Source organism: Podarcis cretensis (assembly GCF_951804945.1).
Source record: "Podarcis cretensis genome assembly, chromosome: 15".
NCBI classification, from domain to species: domain Eukaryota; kingdom Metazoa; phylum Chordata; class Lepidosauria; order Squamata; family Lacertidae; genus Podarcis; species Podarcis cretensis.
The window spans coordinates 39072601-39094221 of NC_137185.1; the positions used below are offsets into that span (position 1 = coordinate 39072601).

A 21621-nucleotide genomic window follows, 5' to 3' on the forward strand; every position below is an offset into this window, starting at 1 on the left:
GCTACTGAGCGTATGGTCCTGGGGCTAAGTTATGATTTGGCTTAACATTACAGTGGTACTTTGGGTTAAGTACTTAATTCGTTCCAGAGGTCCATTCTTAACCTGAAACTGTTCTTAACCTGAAGCACCACTTTAGCTAATGGGGCCTCTCGCTGCCGCCGCACCACCGGAGCACGATTTCTGTTCTCATCCCGAAGCAAAGTTCTTAACCTGAGGTACTATTTCTGGCTTAGCGGAGTCTGTAACCTGAAGCGTATGTAACCCGAGGTACCACTGTACATTCAAACCCAAGTTCATGGTTCCTCTCCTGCAGACAAATTGAACATGGTAAGCCAAGAAAAAACCCGGAAACAGCTGGTGGTTTGCTTTGTTGTCCTCAAGATTCTGGCAACAGTTCTAGTTCTCAAGATTGTGACTTTTTAAAATAAGTAGCTAAGTTTCTAGACCATAAACCTAAAGCTGCCCATTACTGAAAATGAAAAATGGGTACCCATACGAGGTCTGAGTCGAATCAAAAAATGGGACAGAGCTGGTTTTAGGTGAGTTTGGAGACGGTGGAGTCCAGGGCAAAAGTGTCCTTTCACCTAAGCTGCACAGTTCCCTGGAGAGCTAAGACCAGCCAGCATAGGCTGGATCAATGGCATGACTCTGTACAAGGTTGTGCTCCCATGGCTGGGAAGCAAGCAGCACTGCCTCTTATCACTGGAGTGAGTGAGCAACTGAATGGTGCTTGTTTGAAGCAGCCAGTGCTGTTTGGAACCAAGGAGGGAACACCAGGGGAAAGTCCTGTCTTCAGAATGGGGCTGGTGCTCACTGCTCAAAGAGAGCTGGGGTCAGTGGGTGGCAGGGTCTGCTGCTTTGTGGCAACAAATAAGGAATTAGAGGCAGCCCATCTGAGGGCACTGGGACCTCAGTGGCTGCCCAGATATACTTATCTCTGGCACCAGCCCTGACCCTGCACCGTTTTAAAATTAGCGCTAAGCCCATACCACGGCACGGTGTTCCCGATCCAAAGAGGCATGACCTACATTGCCTGCAGAAGGCACCAGGTTAAATCCCTGGCATCTTCAGGTATGACTGGGAGGGTTCCCTAGCTGAAACCCTGAAGAGTCACTGCCAGTCAGGAGTAGACAGCACTGAGCATGATGCACAAATGGTCTGCTTTTGTATAAGGCAGCTAACAGTTTGGAATTTTCCAACACTGCTCTAGGAAGAGGCAGCATGCATCCTTGTCTTCATTTTGAAAGATGATTGCAATATGCAAGGTGACTGGGTTACGACACAGTTAGCCAGAAGAGCCAGAAAGCTCCACTGAGCTGGCCTGGCGGTGTCACATTTTGGAGCAGCTTCCACACTGGCGAGCACTTCCTAAAGGCATGCATCATTAGCTGTGTGTGGCACATGAGGAAATTATGCCGGAACAGTTTCCCTCCTCTTGCCACCCTTTATTCTCTGCCGCTCCTCTGATTTGATTTTCAGTTCTGAAAAGGAAGATCCTGGTGAGGCCTTTTCCATGCGAGAGGGAGGGAGGGAGGAGCTACACATGTGGTGCAATGTACAAACAGAACACACACACACAACTGCTCTCTCTATCACTCTTGCAGGGACAGCGGCTGCAGAGTAAATTCAGTGGCTTCGCACGGGGAAATGGAAGCAGCAGGAGCCACAGGCCTCTTCATATCCATGACAATTTTCAGATAGTCACATTTATACAGAGCAATTCTGGACATGTTTACTTGGGGGAACAGCCTCCCAACAATATGCCTAGAATTGCTGTCTTTTAAAAAATTGTGTTGCATCATTCCTGTTTCCTTTCCAGAGCACCTGCGGACCTCAGGATGAGACTCCTTCGCCCTCCTCCCAGCCCAGATTAAGGGAAGCTATCTATTTACCCCCACCTCTTTACACTTGGGTAAAACGCAAGCAACTGGCCCATGCAGGGCTGTGCGAAGAGTCAACAGAGCTGCCAGCAAACCTCTCCCCACAAGCATAAACAGCCACAGGTGCCTCTGCCCAGCTGGCCCATGCAGTGTTTGCCTTTCTGATGTTTGCCTAAGGCAGGCACAAGACCCAGTTGGTCTCTACAGCCGGGTCTGAGCGGCAAGGCTTGAGGCACACGTAACAAAAGACCAAAAGGGAGGAAGCAGGAAAAGCCCGGCTGGCAAGTTGGGGCAAAGACCGTAGCTCAGGGGTGCACGCTTTGCGTGGAGAAGATGCCAGGTCCATTCCCTAGCATGTCAAGGTAAACCTGGCACATGGCAACCCTCTATATTCTAAGTCCTCAGGAATGTCCCAGCATCATCCTGAGAACTGAGAAGGAGCCAGAAGGAAGGACAGCCTCCACCAAGCTTGATGTCAGCAGAGGAGGAGAGGAGGGTCCCACTACAGTTAAAAACCAATAGGCAAGTCTTGGCTTTGGTGTCTTGAAGAATAGGCAGCTTGTAATCATAGCAGCTTGAATCTGTGGTTGTGCATATGCCATACATTTGAATCATGGGACGCGGGTGGCACTGTGGTCTAAACCACAGAGCCTAGGGCTTGCCGATTGGAAGGTCGGCAGTTCGAATCCCCACAACGGGGTGAGCTCCCGTTGCTCGGTCCCTGCTTCTGCCAACCTAGAAGTTCGAAAGCACGTCAAAGTGCCAGTAGATAAATAGCTCCAACGGGAAGGTAAATGGCGTTTCCATGCGCTGCTCTCGTTTCACCAGAAGCAGCTTAGTCATGCTGGCCACATGACCCGGAAGCTGTCTGCCGACAAACGCCGGCTCCCTCGGCCTGTAGAGCGAGATGAGCGCCACAACCCCAGAGTCGTCCGTGACTGGACTTAACAGGCAGGGGTCCCTTTACCTTTAATTTAACCATAGCAGCTTGAATCTGTGGTTGCGCATATACCATACATTTGAATCATACCCCCCACCCCAAGCAACTTAGTAACTGGTAAAAGGTAAAGTTAAAGGACCACTTGACGATTAAGTCCAGTCAAAGGCGACTATGGGGTGTGGCACTCGTCTCACTTTCAGGCAGAGGGAGCCAGCATTTGTCCACAGACAGCTTTCTGGGTCTTGTAGCCAGCATAACTAAACCAGTTGGGATGCAATGGGACACCTTGACGGAAGCCAGAGCACATGGAAAAACCATTTACCTGGAACATATAATGAATATTTGTTGGAGATGCAAAGCATCAAATCTGGGTATGTTTCAAACTCCCATGTTAAACAAATGGAATATGAGAATACAGGAAGCAATAAATGTGGTCAAATTAAGTAGTATAATTAAGGTGAGAGCAGGTAAACATTTTGATATAATTGTTATTGCAAATGAAGTATGTTTATCATCTATTGGTATAATAAATCACAAGTCATATATACTGCAAATGCTGGAATGCATAACCATGGAAAACTGGGAGCAATAAGCAGGCAAATGTATTCTTTTCTTCTTTCTCTTCATTTTATCTTCTTATATATTTATGTTTTCATTTACTACTACTTATATGATTTATTTTTATTTACTACTATTGTATGATTACTCTGATATACTTGTATTTTTTTGTTTTCCTTCTATACAGAATATTGTGGATAACTATATATTTTGGAATAAAATGCTAAAACTGGACAAAAAAAGGGAAAGAAGAGGAAAGTGTTCCTGTAAAAAGCAACATTGCTGAAATTTGCTCTTTTATAAAACTGTTAAAGGTACAGGAGCCCTGTCCTCTCTTTCTCTTGGCCAAACTACTTACAAGTCAGAGAAAACACTTTGGGTTTTAGCCAATTCTAGTCTTACACAGAGTAGACCTATTGAAGTTAATGGGCAGGACTAACTTAGGCTTATTCATTTCAGTGGGTCCACTGTGAGTAGGACTCAGTTGGATGCAGCCTCTTTATCTTACATGGTCTTCCTAACTGGATTATCCTTTCTATGAATTCTGGAAACATGACAACAACAAAATGCCCACAAATTACAGTGGTGCCCCGCAAGACAAATGCCTCGCAAGACGGAAAACCCGCTAGACGAAAGGGTTTTCCGTTTTGGAGGTGCTTCGCAAAACGAATTTCCTATGGGCTTGCTTTGCAAGACGAAAATGTCTTGCGAGTTCCTGCAGGTTTTTTTTCCTCCCCCCCCCCTTTTTCTAAGCCGCTAAGCCGCTTATCTGCTTATCCGCTTATCAGCTAAAAGCCGCTAATAGCGCTAATCTGCTAAGCCGTCAATGGGCTTGCTTCCTACGACGAAAACACCACTAGACGAAGAGACTCGCGGAACGGATTAATTTCATCTTGCGAGGCACCACTGTATCTGCCACGTTCCAGAGAGGGATAAAGGGAAGGGCCTCAGATGAAAATACAGGCAGGCATATGTGGAATAAACACTGTGTCTCCGAGTTGTAAAGATCAACATCATGGGAGAGGTGTTTCTAGAAACAAGGTGAAACTGTCAAACTCCTCTGCTATTTTTTGCTGTTGGATGTTGCTAATGCAATCTTGTTATATTTATAGCACTGAAATGTTGTTGCTGTATTTGCTTTTGTGTTGCTTTATTACGCTGTTCTGCAATTGTTCTAAAGGGTTTGATTTTGAGCTGCATTTCTGTTCCACAGAATCAAAGAAGTGTAGAGTTGGCAGGGACCACAAAGATCATTCAGTCCAGCCCGCTGCAGTGCAGGAATCTTTTGCCCAACGTGGGGCTCAAACCCGCAACCATGCGATTAACAGTCTTATGCTCTTCCGACTGAGCTCTCCCAGGTTTCCTTTGTTGTAAGCTGCTTGGAGCATGATTTCTTTTGTTGAAAAACAGCATACAAATAAAATGGTGAATGAATGAAGCAGACTGTGCTCGATTCTGGAAGACACGTTTTAAGAATGAGATTGATACACTGGCATGTCCAGAGGAGGATGCCCAGGATGGTTGTGGTCCAGAAATGAATGTCTGAAAAAGCTGGGTATATTTTGCTTGCATAAAAGAAGATTAAGGGGAAGGACATAATAGCAGTCTTCAAATATCTGGTGTACGGTCTTGCTTCAGAAGAAGCAAACTTGTTGCCCTCTGCTGCTTTTCCTTCTTATCTTGTATTTTACTGCATTACATAGAATTTAGGTCAAAATACAATATAAGAAATAAAAGAAGCACTAAAAATATAATTAAAAATCAGTTCATGTATTTTCAGTGTTATATTTTATGATTTATGTGGAAATTGTTTTCTGTTTGGTTGTGTACCTTTTGATGTGTTTTATTTATTGTTTATGACTTTTGTTATGTTGGTAATTATGTAAATCTTGTCATGTTGTAAGCCGCCTTGAGCATTGTTTTAACTATGCTAAGACGGCATACAAATTAAATGGTGATGATGTGGACATGCAGCAGCTCACAGATCACAGACTACAATTTGGGAACCCCCTTCCCGAACTGCCCAAAGTTAAGAGCAGCTCAACAGTGGAATAGACTGCCTTGAGAAGGGATGGGCTTTCCTTCACTGGAAGCATTTAACCAGATGATGAAGGTCTATCTCACAAAGGATGCTCTGGGGCTGGCCCAACCATAAGGGCCAGGTGCGGCAACCACCTCAGGCAACAGGGTCTCGCGGGGCAGTCAATCTCAATGTCAATTTTTCTTCCCCAGCTTGTTCCTGATCTCCACCCACCCCTTCTGCCCAACAGGGAGGAGGAGCGCCATTTTTTCATTCACCTCAAACACCAAAATGCCAGCACTGCTCCGGGGATGCAATCCCCACCTCCTTGTTTTCCTGACTGGATGTCCATCTGCCTAGGGCTTTTGTGCTACAATCTGCATGGATGTTTAAAGTTCAAATCTCTGAGGAACGCGCAGGAATCTGTCAATGCAACCACAGCATGATTTTGCGACAGTCGAGGCCCCAATTTGGTTTGAGCCCTGCAGCCTCCTTAGCCTTACAGTTCATCCAGCTTCAATCAGAGTGATGTGGTGGCTAATTGCTTGCTACAGTAACCAAGGATTTATTGCCTCCCGCATCAAGTCAGGCACAACCCTTCCCCGTTGCAAATGTGAAGCAAAACACATCCGGTTGCCAAGATCAGCCAGGCCCGCCCGCCAGAGCATAACTGATAAACCGGCAACAGAAGAGGATCCAGTCGCTTCCCCTGCACTCCACTCCCACGAGCCAAATGGTTGTTCCACTGCCTGTTAGAGCAGTGACTTGCACGCAGAAGCACAGCAGCCAAGAATGCGTATGACCAAGAACACACCCATGAAGCAGATGGGAACCGGGAGGTGACATTTCACATCGTCACTTCTCCAAGTGCTGACTATGCTAGAGGGCAACTTTCAGTTGCTCCGATCCAAAAGTGCTGTGAGTGCCCAGTAAAGCAGGAATGCACAACCTCTGGTCCTCCAGATGTTGTTGAACTACAACTCCCATCAGCCCTGATGATGATGATTAATAATAATAATAATAATAATTTATTTATACCCCGCCCATCTGGCTGGGTAATAATAATAATAATTAATAATAATAATAATAATAATAATAATAATAATAATAATAATTTATTTATACCCCGCCCATCTGGCTGGGTTTCCCCAGCCACTCTGGGCGGCTTCCAACAGAACACTAAAATACAATAGCCTATTAAACATTAAAAGCTTCCCTAAACAGGGCTGCCTTCTAAAAGTTTGGTAGTTATTTTCCTCTTTGACATCTGGTAGGAGGGCGAGGGAACCGCTGAAAGGTCCTCAGCGCTGGACCTCAGTGTCTGGGCAGAACGATGGAGGTGGAGACGTTTCTTCAGGTATACTGGACCAAGGCCATTTAGGGCTTTAAAGGTCAGCACCAACACTTTGAATTGTGCTCGGAAACGTACTGGGAGCCAATGCAGATCTCTCAGGACTGGTGTTATGTGGTCCCAGCGGCCACTCCCAGTCACCAGTCTAGCTGCCGCATTTTGGATTAATTGCAGTTTCCGGGTCACCTTCAAAGGTAGCCCCACGTGGAGCACATTGCAGTAGTCCAAGCGAGAGATAACCAGAGCATGCACCACTCTGGCAAGACAATCTGCGGGCAGGTAGGGTCTCAGCCTGCGTACCAGATGATGGGAGTTGTAGTTCAACAATATCTGGAAGGTCAAAGGTTCCCCCACTAAGGCAGTGAAGCCTCAGTTCAACAGGGGCCATGGACTAGAGGAGGAGGGTTCCTGAGTTCCCACCATGCACCAGCAATAAAGGGCAATTCATAAAATTGTAGAGCTGGAAGGGTCATTTAGCCCAAGCCCTGACACACATTCCCACCAGAAATATCTGCTTGCTGTTCAGTCTGTGTGTCATTTAAATACTTAAGGGGGGGAAAGGAAGGGAATGGGGAGAAATCCACAAAGCCTATAAACACTTGAAGCCGCTTCGTCTCTTCCTGCCAAAGATGATCTTAGAAGCAGACAGGCTGTTGAATGTAAAATAAAACTGTCACTTGGGGAAGGAGGTGAAGCCCACACATGAAACAGCGAGGCCTAAGTATTCTTCCGTCGGTTAGCATCAGCAAACCTGCTCACGATAGCGAAGCTCTCTCTGACTGCGCTTTGCATTACCGGTGCAGCTGTGCACACAGGGCCATGCTCGCGTTCAAAGCTACCACAAGAGAGGAAGTGCTGCGGAGACAAACCCTTCCTCCCTGAATCACACACGCACACGCCCCACTCACTCTTATGCCCTCTTCAAATGCTCAGAGCTGCTGGGAGACACAAGGTACAGATTCTCTGGGAGAAACAAAAAACCAAATCAATGGCTCAAACCAGGGTGGTGCTTCCCTGTCATGTTGCTGGTCTCCAGCTTCCATGGGCAATGGCTGAGGATTATGGCAACTGTGGTCTAACAACATCTGGAGGGCCACAGGTTCCCCATCTTTGCTCTAGTGCCAAATGTCTGCGAGAAACAACAGCTCAACCCCATTTGGAGTAAGAGAGCAAAAAGTAAAGGCTGGAGCCTGTTTCCCCATGAATGCATTGCTTAAGACAGGCATGTCCAAAGTCCGTTTCAGGGGCCTAATCCGATCCTTTAAAAAGCTCAACAACTTTGGTTGGCCCTCACGCATGTTCACTTCATCAAATCTGGCCCTCTTTGAAAAACGTTTGGGCACCCCTGGCTTAAGACAAGGGTGGAGGCTCCAGATGTTGCTGCCCTCCATTCCCATCAGCCCCAGCCAGCAAGACAATTGATCAGGGATCCTGGGAAATGCAGTTCAACAACATTTGGGGAGCCACCACCTAGGAGCCCCTGGTTTAAGACCTTAGCTTCAAACGAAGAGCTGTGCTGGCTCAGACCAAAGGCTGAGCTTGTCCAGCAGTCTGTTGCCCTCTGTGGGCAGCCAGATGTTTTCGAGGAAGCTCCCTGCACAGAGTGTGAAAGCAGACCTATGCAGATGCAGGCTGCTCTCCAGCAGCTGACCTCTAAACCTGGAGCTGCTTTCAGCTAGAGAGGCCAAATTTGTGAGCATTCAGTCCATGCACTAAACTGGGACAGAGGCCTTTTTCACGCTTGCGAGTTTTGCTAGCCCAAAGATGGAAAGTGAGGGAGGTCCCAAGTAAGGAAGATTGGCAATTTAAGATTGCAGAATTTGCAGAATTAGCAGGTTTAATTTATAGATTGCGAGAACAAGAATTCTTATCTAAAGAGGAGTGGAAAACCTTTGCTGATTATTTAAAAAATAAGTGTGCACAACTGAAAACGGTGGCAGCACTCAGATAAATTCAAGAGAGTGATTAACAACTGGAAGATGTAAATTGGAGAAATGACTAAAATGGTTACAGTAAAATATGTAGGAATGATAGATAAGTAAAATGACCCATGAAAGGAGAAGAAGGGAAGTCAATGAATATATGGCATTGTGAAGAATGTTTATTTTGAAATGCATATTTTAAAAATTTAATAAAATCCATTAAAAAGAAAAAAAGAGGGATTGCAGCTTGGCTGTTTAGGGACATGTCCCAGGGTTCAGTATCGCAGGAGGATAGTACTGAGCGCCTGATGGACAGGCCTGGGGTTCCAATGTGTTTATGCTGTACAAATATGATTTGTTTCTTATAATAAAAGTCAATAAAGATAGTAAACGTTCAAAGCTGAACGGTTTTCAGGGCTACGTGGAGCAAGGTGGAAACCTGTTAAATGCTAGAACGTTTGTCAGTTTGCATTAAGCAGATAGTAGCATTTTAAGGTCATTCGTAATCTTACTTGTATTGTATGCATCTCAATACAGTATCCGGCCAAAGCCCTCAGGAGAGGGCAAGATATAAACAGAAACTAGGTGAGCAAATTTATCAAAAGGTCTAGAAGCAACTTGACAGAACAGGACAGGGATGTACTAGCAGAAACTCTATTGCAATTTTGCCAGGGAGCTTTTCAAATTCTAGGTAAACAAATAGATTGATTCACCAATATTTGGGAAGCCAGAAAAGAGGGATGCAGGAAAAGAAATGATGGCAGCCATTCTCATGCCAGCGTAATATAGCAATTAGAGTGGTGGACTAGGACCTGAGAAACCAGGGTTCACACCCCCACCAAGCAGAAATTCCCCGCCAGACCCCTACACTAATACTAACCAAGTGTGCTTTGCTAACTTTGCTGATAGCCTGCATCAGTGGTGGTTTCCCCATAGGACTCGGTCTTATCTAATATCTGCAATACAGTGATGATTCATTTATGAACCTGCTTTAGTTCAGTAACTAACAGGTGCAAAAGAATTGAGTACTATAAGGGTATTTACAGGTGTCCTGACAGAGCATTACTGCCTGAAGATGAGGACGAGAAGGTTCCAGCCCCAGATAAAATGTGGTTAATATGGTTTGGGCAATTCGCTTTATGCATGGAAACTAAGCACATTCTTCCCTTATATAATCTGTGTACCTGCTGTCCCTGACATTGCCTACCATTAAAATGCTTAATAAACACATATGCCTAATGTGTCAAATTTCCCATTTTTCAAATTGCACATTGACAGCTTTCCAACGGCACATTTCCCCCCTGAACTCTGTGTTTTTGTGTCCAACTGCACACAAAAAAGCCCACCTTCACTCAGTTATAAAACTCACTAGGCCAGTCACTATTTCTGAACCTAACCTACCTCAGAGGGTTGTTGTGAAGGGGAAAGAACCACACACGGCGCTGTGAGAATCCATGGAGAAAAGGCAGGATTTCAATGCAATAAGAAAAACAAAATAGAAGTTACAAGGTATACATGACTCTGTCTCTAGGACTATTCACATGACATACAGCCTTTAGTCTTTAAAGCAGGGAAAATAGAGAGGGGATTTTTCTGTTTATGTGTTCTGAAGGATGATACTTCCTCTTGGGCCGTCTATCCAAAAGCAGATGGAAAACGGGAGGCTCAATATGGACTTTGAGCTAGAACAGAGAGAGGACAGCTGGCAGTACCATCCTATGAAATGCCGGCAGGAACAGCACCCTGGGACACAGGCAGGACACCATCTTGAGGAGTTGCAGGGCTGGTCTACGGACTGCAGCTGGGGGAGAAATTTAAAGGCAAACCTACCCATCTCCCGCTTTCCAAAGCAATACGCAAACCGAAACACAGCCAGCCTTCAAAATTCACACTTCTCCAAACTTGGCAACGCAATTCTCCAACCAAGTAACCAAACTGCATATACTGGGGTGAATTGTGCATAGGAACATAGGAAGCTGCCTTACACCAAGTCAGACCATTGGATTGTCTAACTCAGTATTGCCTACACTGACTGGCAGGCAACTTCCCAGGTTTCAGACTGAGGTATTGCCCAGCCCTACCTAGAGATGCTGGGGGCTGAACCCAGGACCTGTATGGAAAGCAGATGCTCTAACCGTTGAACTATGGCTCTTCCCCAACTGCCTTATGCACAATCACTGCAACAGGAGCCAACTCCTACAGGCCAAGGTCCCTTTAAAGGTAAAGGGTAAAGGGACCCCTGACCATTAGGTCCAGTCGTGACCAGCTCTGGGGTTGCAGCGCTCATCTCGCTTTATTGGCCAAGGGAGCCGGCGTACAGCTTCCGGGTCCTGTGGCCAGCATGACTAAGCCACTTCTGGCGTACCAGAGCAGCACACGGAAACGCCGTTTACCTTCCCGCCAGAGCGGTACCTATTTATCTACTTGCACTTTGATGTGCTTTCGAACTGCTAGGTTGGCAGCAGCAGGGACCAAACAACGGGAGCTCACCCTGTCGCAGGGATTCGAACAGCTGACCTTCTGATCGGCAAGTCCTAGGCTTTGTGGTTTAACCCACAGCGCCACCTGCGTCCCTAAGGTCCCTTTAGCCCCACATTAAAATATTTGAGGGGTGCAGGGCCCCCCAGTTGACGGGCATTGCCTTTCAAATGGTGTGTTTGCACTGCATCTTGTGATCAGTTATGGGGTTTACCTGGCCCGCAATTCAAGTTGGCACCCGTGAACACCACATCTGAGCTGTAATCAAGACCAGGACTTTTTACTTTGTCTAGCAGCCCCTTTCCAACAAAAGGCTTCCTAAATGAGGTAACACAGAGTACTGTATATCAAGGGGTGGTTTTTTTTACCAGCGGTGGAGAACTTAAGACCCTCAAAACCTTGTTGGACTCCAGCTTCCATCAGCCTCAGTCTGTGGGTCTCCAGATGTTGTTGGACTTCAACTCCCATCATCCCTGAGCTCTGGCCTTGCTAGCTAGGGGTGATGGGAGTTGTATTTCAACAACATCTGGGGACCCACAGGTTGAGAAAGGCTGCATTAGAGTATTCAAAGCACTCAAGCATCATTCTCCACATCCCTTACATCCACCATGAAAGGTAGGCAGGTATTATTGTCTGCATATTATAAAAAGAGTGGCTTTCCTGAAGCTCCCTAGTAGCTTTGCTGCACAGGTGAGAGTCAGGCCAGAACTTTCAGCTACACAGCTGTGTCTCAAAGCTCATCTGTTTGCAGCTGCCGGTTTCAAGAGATCTGAGCTCAGAGGCGTACCTAAGGGTGGGCAAAACCAGCCCCCACTGGGGATGCAGGCCCACAGGTGTGTGTGCAAGAATCACCTTTCTATCCCATTCCACCTGCTCTCATGCCCATTGATGGCTGCGAGTGAGTGCCAACCTTTCTAAGCATGGCGTTGAAGAAGGTCACCTTGGAGGCAATGTGCCCCTCAGGCTGAAAAAGGTTCCCTACCCCTGTTTGACACCATCATAATCTAAAAACTCCCCATTATATGGAAAGGTGAATGCTGCACAGACAGCTATTGATATGCATAAGATGCTCAATAAAAGAGTTGATGCATTTCGCTGCACGGTGATCTCCTGATGCCTTCCTCTCCCACCCTAAAAAAAGGTAAAAGCAAACCCCAGAAATCCTCACTCCAGTTATGCTGCTCTGTACAGATATTTGCAGGCCACCAAGAGAGCAGAGCTGAGAAGGCTCCTCTGGGAAGAATATAACTCACTACTATGAATAAAATGGCAATGCAAATTAATTAACGGAATTACATCTAGGGCATTGGAGACTGCAGGTCTTTTTCGATCCTTATCTGAGTCAGCTTCAACAGAGTAAAACCCTCGCTTAGCACAGGGAGGGGTCTCATCCCACTGCTAACACCAGGGGCCTGGGAGTGGGGGTGGAGAGGAGGTGGGGGTGGGGGAAGACAGCCACAGAATAAAACAAAAGTGAAAAACTTCCAGGTTTCATTTGGAATCAGTTCAGCAGATCAGACTTAAGGAGCATAGGAAAAGCCTTTACACTGGGGCAGACTATTAACCCAGTAACACAAGAAGAGCCTGCAGGATCAGGCCATCGGTCCTGGGAAGCAGGACCTGAGCGCAGCAGCATTCTCACCACTTAACCTGAAACTGTTCTTAACCTGAAGCACCACTTTAGCTAATGGGGCCTCCCGCTGCTGCCGGAGCACAATTTCTGTTCTCATCCTGAGCAAAGTTCTTAACCCGAGGTACTATTTCTGGGTTAGTGGAGTCTGTAACCTGAAGCATCTGTAACCTGAAGTGTATGTAGCCCGAGGTGCCCCTGAATATATTCATATTCAGCTCTGACAATCAATCGCCACATCTAGAAGAAATGTGAATTGCTTTGACAATCAACATTGTGTTGTGGCAAATAAGTACTTCCTTCGGTTGTCCACAAGCTACTGCCAACCAATTTCAACTTTATTCAATGTGGGGCAGCTGCTCCCTTTCCCTTTGCCATGGGGGGGGAGGCACCAAGTGAAGCAGAACAGTGACACCTGGATTCTTACAAGGACAGGTCTTTGCTGCTGAACCCAACTTGGGACTATTATTTTTATTTATTGATTTATATCCAAAGAACCCAGGGCAGCGTACAACATTAAGAACGTAATTTACACAGCATAATAATAAAAAACCCATAATACATAGCATAATAATAAGATAACCATAACAACAGTCCAGATTTACCAGGCCATAGATTATTTAATAGCCAAAGGGCTGCGTAAAGAGGCATGTTTTGGGCTGGCACCTAAAGACAGGTAACAATGGTGTCAGGCGAGCCTCTCTGGTAAGAACATTCCACACACAGGGAGCCACCATTGAAAAATTACTGGCCTTTGGAAAGGGAAGTGTGAACATACCTGGAAACTTGTGTTAACTTACTCTTGCACATGCTCCCTACAAGCCTTGAAAAGGCTGGGGTAGACCTTGCCATAAAGAGCCTGGCATAAAGGACAAGAACCTACACAATTTGTTGTCCAAAACTGATGACTCCTAAGAGGAAATTACACTGTTTTGCTTTACTGCTGTTCGTTTCCACAAGAAACCTGTGTGTACAGTGGAACCTTGGTTGTCGAACGCTTCGGAAACCGAACAGTCCGGACTCTGAACACCGACAACCCAGAAGTGAATGCTTCCATTTTTGAATGATTTTCATTTTTTCCCCATTAACTTTGCTGCCAGCCATTTGATCCTTGGTTTTTGAATTTTTTGGAACGGACTTCTGGAATGGATTACGTTCGAAAACCGAAGTTCCACTGTGATGCTTAAGGCTGTGGATATAGCAAGAGAATGACTGGGTTACACACACACTGATTTATTTATTTAAAACCAGGGGTATCTAACTTTCTGCCCTCCATATGATTTGGGCTCTCAATTCTCATCATTGCCAGCAAGTATGGTCAATGGTCAGGGACCATGTGGTCCAGAAAGGAAAGACCCCTCTCCACATGGGTTAGCCCTGGTGTAACCTAATTCCTTGAGGAATGTCTGTCCCTGTAGCAGCCTGTCCATGTCTTAAGATCTACCAAGAGGCTTTTCTCAATTATTATTATATCAGAGCAGACCAGCCAATGGCATTGAGAGTGACAGGATGAGCAGAGAGGAAAAGAAAACATCAAGAATGACCACGTTCTGAGGCTATTTCATGAGAGAAGGGGAAATATACAGCTCTGTGTTCCAATGGAAATATAACCATTTGCTTTAGTTAAAAGAAACATGCCAATAGGTGCTAAGGAGGTCAATTTAGCAGAGTGGCAATTCCCAGAAGTCCCTGGGAAGAGGGATTGATAAACTACTGTGAGAACTGTGAGGGAAACTGGGGTTTCCTAACAACTTGCAGCACCCTTAACAAACTATACTTCCCTTTGGGGGAAGCCAGGACTGTTAAAAGTGGTATAATAGTGCTCTAAATGTATAGAACAAGTTGGGCGGTGAGGAAACAGCTATGGCACAGCTAAAAGCTGGCCAACTCAGGAGGCAAATTCCTTCCAGGCCCTAATGACAGCAACTCTTTTGCGCAGAACTATTCACTAAATACCTCAAGAAAAAAACTTTCCTATTCAAAATTCTGTTTGCAGCTGCAGGCATACATGGTGCATTCATTTTAAATGAACAAAGAGGGGGGAAACATACAGTTTTCAAAATATGGGTTGGAGGCTATTCTCACTGTGCAGAAATCTCAATCCTACAGCAGATATGTTTGTAGCTTTCCATCACCAAGGAGACAGCTAAGCACATTCATTTCAGTGCATCCTTGGGATAGTTATCGAGGAACCAAGAAAGCACACTTGGCTGGGTGTCTTGCTCCACGTTATCCTCACAACCCCCCAGCTCCCTTAAGTGGGGCTTGGCTGAGAGATGGCGATTGGCCCAGTATCATGCAGTCAAACTTCTGAATCCAGCACTATTCCCTCTGCCACAATGGCTTTCTTAGACTAGATTTAAATGCAGGTTAGGACAGAGTGGAATCCAATCCTCCTATTTGCAATGCAACACGAGTGTTAGCCAGCAGTGGCGTAGCGTGGGGGTGCAGGGGGGGCCGGCTGCAACATCTGGGGGGGCGCGCTCGCACTCGCAGCTCTCTGCCCCTACTAAAATCCATGGGTTAGGGGGCGCAAATTACTTGCCTTGCCCCGGGTGCTGACAACCCACGCTACGCCACTGCTAGCCAGCGGCAGCCTCTAGCATGTCGGCACATAGACCCATTCCCTTTCAGGACACACTCTTGTGTAGGAAGATAGAAGCTGCCTTGTCCCATTGGTTCATGTAGCTCAGCATTATCTACACAGGTTGGCAGCAGCCCTACCTGGCGATGTACAGGATTGAATTTAGGGCTTCCTGCATATAAGGCAGTTGCTCTACCTCTGAGCTACAGTCCTTGCAGCTTTCTTACAGGTCTTTGATAAGCTCCCAACTACACCACTTCTCCCTCCAAAGGTGGTTGAGAAGAAGACTTGGCTGCTTTCTTGCAACCACAATTTAGCTTTCTAAGACTGGCTAGAATGGTTGGGAAGGTTGGGACTGGTTGTATCACTTCAGGAGATGAAACTGCACCTGGTGCATGTCTCTCTCTCTCACATACATCCATTTTACAAGGTGTACCTACTGTGTGATCTTTGCTGGTCAAGTTTTCCCCACTGTTTGCATATTCAGAGAATCAGCCACATTAGCTACAGCAATTTCCTCCATGGAAGTGACAGCTGCATAGGAAATGTGTTGCGCATGAAACATTCTTGGAACAATATCGCCCATTTGCCAAATGGGCGGGCATGGAACAGCCTTACCCACAGTCCTTTGAAACCTCCAATTTGTGTAGAACAAATAAGGATCGGTCCATAGCTCAGTGGTAGAACATCTGCCTTGCAGGCAGAAGGTCCCAGGTTCAAGCTCTGGTGCCTCCAGACAGGCCTGAGAAAAATCTGTCTGAAACACTGGAGACTTGCTGCCAGTCACTGTGGACAAGGGGGAGATAACTGTGGCCTCCTGGTTTTGGACCTCAACTCCCATCAGTCTCAGCCAGAATGATCAAGGGTCAGAGAAGATGGGAGCTGTAGTCTAACAACATCTGGAGGGTGAAAGTGTGCCGCGGGGCAACATAGACAATCCGGGAGTGGATGGCTCAGTGGCCTGGGTGGCGCAAGTCAGCTTCCGTCATTCCCTGTTCGTATATCTAACTCAGGGCAGGACCCCATGGGAGAGGCTACCACTTCCAATCGCTCCACATGCTTCCCACCTGGATTAAATTTTGGCTTTCCAGGAAAAGTGCCCTTCAAACCTGGAAAAAAATGTGTTCCTTGTTTCAGAAACACTGTAACCAGACAGAACTTATGGCTCTGACTCCCAACAAAATTAGTCATTCTAAGAGGCCTGAAGCCCAATTACAAAACCTTTAGGAATTCTGGAACTGCTTTATATTCTGTTTTGTAAAGGTTACGTAGGGACAACCATTATTTCAGTAATGAGTTGCATTTGCATCATATGCCCCATTCATTCCAATGGTCAAGAAAACGTTCTCATTGTACCAGAGGGGTGGGCTTCCTCCGAATTTGCCCTGAGCATCCCGAAAAAGAACAATCCCGAAAGACCCGCCACACATATCAACATGACCAATGCAGCAAGTTTGCTGAAGTAGGGATACTCGGATCAAATCAACATGCTGGTGTTGGTGCATCTTGGCGAAGATTAATACCAATGTTGAGGAGGTAAAGATAAAGCTTGCAGCACCTGCTTCCCTGTGATTTAGGGTTCCCCCCCCCCTTTATCTTGGAATAATCAAAGGGCTCTGCCACTCTCTCTCCCAATATGCCAAGATTTTAGACAGAGCTGTGAGCATCAGGTAAAGCTTTCTAATTGCCATGGTAGTAATTAGCTCACTGATATAAGTGGCAGCATAGTTCTGACCTGCAGAGCTATGTGAAATCTCCATCCCTAACCACCAAATGGCCATATATACAGAGAGAGAGAGAGATGCACAGTATTTACAGACCTCACCTGGAGTACTGTGTCCAGTTCTGGGCACCACAGTTCAAGAAGGACACTGACAAACTGGAACGTGTCCAGAGGAGGGCAACCAAAATGGTCAAAGGCCTGGAAATGATGCCTTATGAGGAACGGCTAAGGGAGCTGGGCATGTTTAGCCTGGAGAAGAGGAGGTTAAGGGGTGATATGATAGCCATGTTCAAATATATAAAAGGATGTCACATAGAGGAGGGAGAAAGGTTGTTTTCTGCTGCTCCAGAGAAGCGGACACGGAGCAATGGATCCAAACTACAAGAAAGAAGATTCCACCTAAACATTAGGAAGAACTTCCTGACAGTAAGAGCTGTTTGACAGTGGAATTTGCTGCCAAGGAGTGTGGTGGAGTCTCCTTCTTTGGAGGTCTTTAAGCAGAGGCTTGACAACCATATGTCAGGAGTGCTCTGATGGTGTTTCCTGCTTGGCAGGGGGTTGGACTCGATGGCCCTTGTGGTCTCTTCCAACTCTATGATTCTACTGTGTTGGGCGCAGTTTATCTGAGAAATTTAGAATTTATTTTCATTGCATTCATCAGCACCAGTTTGAAGCATCTGAAACACACCTCATCTGTGTAAAGCATGTGCCCTGCCTATACCCAATGTCATTTAAACCCTGGCAGCATGCATGAACATAGGGAGCTGATGGATACTGAGTCAGACCATTGATCCACCTGGCTCAGTATTATCTACACTGACTGGCAGTGACTCTCCATGCCTTCTGGCAGGGGTCCCTCCCACCTGGAGATGGCAGCAATTGCTTGAACCTGGGACCTTCTGCATGCAGAACAGGTGCTGTATAACTGATCCAGGAATTGGTGCAGTGTGCTATGTGGGCCCCAAAGTGAGATGCACTTCCTTACTCTCATTTGCAAAAGGTGCCCAGTAAGGGCACAGATGATGATGATGATGATGATGATAATGTATGTCCAAAGCATCTTGTAGTAGTAGTATTAGTGATGATGATGATGATGTATGCTTTCAATGTCCAAAGTCTTTACTTTGCCCATCCTTGCAAAGCATTATAATACAATAGACTATGATTAATAGTCCCATTTTACAGATGGGAGTACAGAGGCTAAAAGACTGCACTTTAAGGCCTACATACAGGTCCTTGGCTGCAGTGGGATTTGAACCCTTGGGCAAATTCAAAATTTTGTCTATCCCCATTAATTAAAAAAAACCTAACAGGGGCGGGGGGCGGGCTGGAATATAAAACAGAGTCCACCCCCATTTTTAAAGGCTGCTAAATTACCATAATGGTCACAGCATTGAGGCTATGATTCTGCACACACTTATTGGGAATAAGCCCCACTGAACTCCAGGAAGCCTGCTTCTAATCTCAAGAAGGGTCATACTGCTACTTTAAGATCTCACTTCCACAAAGAAAGCAGTGGCTCCTTTCTCTGGTCGTTTTCATTGGGGAAGCAAAATAATTCTTGCTGGTCCATCATTCCGGACCTGCTCTCTCCAGATGCCCCTCCGGGCTCCCCTCCTTCCACTTGCTGGCCTAGGCCAGAGTTCAAATCCCTCTTCAGCTCCGCCAGGTGCCATTGGACCAGTTCCCACCTCTGGGCACGACCTACCTGCACGGGCACAAAGTTACACCCACGGGCGCACACGCTTTCTCTGGGCGCTCCGGGGAAACCAAGGAAACCCCCATTGCCACACAGGAACGGCCGGAGGCAAGAGCCCAAGTTTCTTTCTGCTAAAACCATTATGCCAATTCTGGGTTGGAGAGAGAGAAGGGGGTAGGGGAGACGAACCCCCCTCCCCAGCTCGCCCAGGAAAAAGACCCACGCCTGTACCACGCGCCCCCCCCCCCCAATCTCTTACCTTCTCTGGCTTTGAGCAAGACTGTGTTGGCCACAATATTCTCCAGCTCCATAATGCTCCAGCTTGAGTGATGCTGCGGCAGGGTCGAGGGGAAAACGAGGCAGAAGGGGCAGCTGTTTTCTTCGAAGATCCTCTGCAAGGTGATTTTCCCCGCCTCCCGATTTTTTTCCCCTTTTAAAAAGAGGCCGCCAGCATCCGAGTCCTCAAGGCAGCATAGTCATTCATATATATATATATATATATATATATATATATTCCTTTTCCTTCCGAGGCGAAATCGAGCAGATGGTTAAAATGGGGGGGGGGGGGAGAGCGTAGAGGAAATGGGGAAGGGGGCAGGAGTGGGCAAAGGCTGGACGAAAAGGAGCAAAGCCTTTTTTTTTCTTCCTCCTAGGAGCAACAGCCGCAATGCAATGCGATCCAGGGATCCCTTCCCTCGCGCACCGCCCCCCCTCCCCTCGGAAGGAGGCTTTCCGGCGCCGGTAAAACCCCTCTCGGGGTAGGGATGGGGGGGCGGAGGGGGGGTCAGCAGCGCTGAGGAAAAGCCCCTTCACCCCCCTCCCCAGCGCACCATGCCCAGATGGGGGGAGAAGGAAATAGGAGACGAAGAGATCCTAAATCCAATCCTTGTGATGTGGAGGCGCAGCTCAGAGGCTCGGTCCGTCGTTTCCCCCGCAAGCAGGATTGATTTTTGTTTAAGGGGATCAGGAATCCGGGCCCCCCCCACGCAAGAATCTGGGGGGGGGGAGAGAGAGAGAGACGGCGAGCCAGAGCGCAGGAATCTTTCCACCCCCCCAGCGGCAGCAGGAAATAGCGCGGACGCGAGCGCGACTGTAGCAATCTGAAACTGGCTACCAAACGTTCCACGAGGGCGGGGCTCCGGGCCGGTGACGTCGCTCCCGCGGGGGCGGGGCAGCGATGTGTCAACGTTCTGGGACTTATGTAACCTCCTCTACCCACCTTCTTCCCAAAAAGAGAGAGAGAGAGAGCGCGTGCAAAAGTTTTGCGCTCCAGTGCATCCTGGGAAATGTAGTTCGCCGTCGTTAGGTTGAGCGCAGAGAGGATCCCGCATGGAGAACAGGCGGGCCGTCGCCAGCGAGGTCACACTAGTCAGGTGTGGGCTGCGGGGAAGGAGAAGCTCGGCACACACACACACACACACACACACACGTGTCTCAAATGCAGGCCCCTCTGTCTGGACCTCAAGAGACTCTCCAGGACACATCCCACCTCACCAGCCCTGATCCTCACCCTCCTCAGGTGCTCTTGTCTAGCTGGAACATGTCCTTGAAACATAAAGTCCCTTGCTTGCTTGCCTGGATGGAGGGTGGAAGGAGATGGAGATGCAGTGACAGGTGGGCCTGGAGGACTGGAGACCGGAGTTGGTGGCGTAGTGCCCCATTTGCCCCAATGGATCAACCTCCACCGTGTCTTCTGTTCTGATATATCACAACAATTACATTATTTTGACAGGTTTCCTTGTCAACTGGAAGGCTTGTGAACTGGGAGATGATTGGTTTTAACCCATCTCACTACAACCTGCAGAAGGGCCAGAGCTTCTCCTAGACCAGTATTGTATTGATTCCAGATGAAAGTTTTCCTTTTATTCTCTGCCGTCCATTGTAAAAGCCTTTGCCCTAAAATTGACTGACTATAGTCTTCTTGTCACCCACATTCAGATGCTCCTCCTTTGAAGGGCATGATGAAGATGGTCCTTATTTTGTCATTGGCTTCTGGTGCTCAGATATATTGTTCCCAGATGTGGAGGCTCATTTACATCTCTGAAGGGTAACAGTTGCTGCTTGAACTCTCCTTTTTTAATTTAGGTAGGTAGCCTTGTTGGTATCTGAAGAAGTGTGCATGCACATGAAAGCTTATACCCAGAACAAATTTAGTTGGTCTCTAAGGTGCTACTGGACATTTTATTTTATTTTTTTTTATCCTTTTTTAATGTATAAGACTTGACTTTTGCTAAAGCCACCTAAGCTAATAGCTGCTACTTAGCTTATTAAATTCACACACACCCCAAACTACTTCTGTATTGCCTGGAGAAAGCCATTCTGTTGTGCTGAAGCTATTGGCAATAAGTGTCAGCGGATATCTCAAGAACATCACTTTTAACATCCTGAGTTTTTCTTTCTCCAAAATACATGGAGCTACTAGGTAAAATCTCACGCAGTACAAGCCAGTTCAAGTTGAGCTATTTTAAGTTCCCTTGATTTCACTGCTTATAATTCTAACCATACAACCAGTGAGAGAATTATTAACTTGACATAGGTTGTGTCCCTGGCATGTAAGCTTTGCAAACCTGGAGCTCTAAGCTAGTTGGCCTAATAGAAGAGTGTGAATGTATCACTCAAAAAGTTTAAATTCTACGTCTTCCATGGAGAAAAGTCATTTTCAAAGCGTCTAATTACCAGTCCAGACTGGTAGGGTCTGCAGATGCCTTCCCCCCCCCTGTATCATCTATTCAACTAGTGCTACTTCTGAAATGTGAAAATGGAATAGTCCAGGGTCATTAAGAGGTTCCAGCAACACCGAACAGTTACTCCAAGTTGTGACAACCTTACAAAAATC

At 46.7% G+C, this 21621-nt stretch overlaps 1 protein-coding gene across 1 annotated transcript in view; it reads right to left on the reverse strand.

Annotated features, from left to right (window-relative positions):
* Positions 1 to 19266, reverse strand: part of LOC307203860 (G protein-coupled receptor kinase 5-like) — a 78647-nt gene extending 59381 nt beyond the window's left edge. The window contains exon 1 of the mRNA XM_079955065.1: positions 19045 to 19266. Within this exon, the coding sequence (XP_079811191.1) occupies positions 19045 to 19096 (52 nt within the window). The 5' untranslated portion in view covers positions 19097 to 19266. The remainder of the gene's footprint in view (positions 1 to 19044) is intronic.
* Positions 19267 to 21621: the final 2355 nt, after the last annotated feature.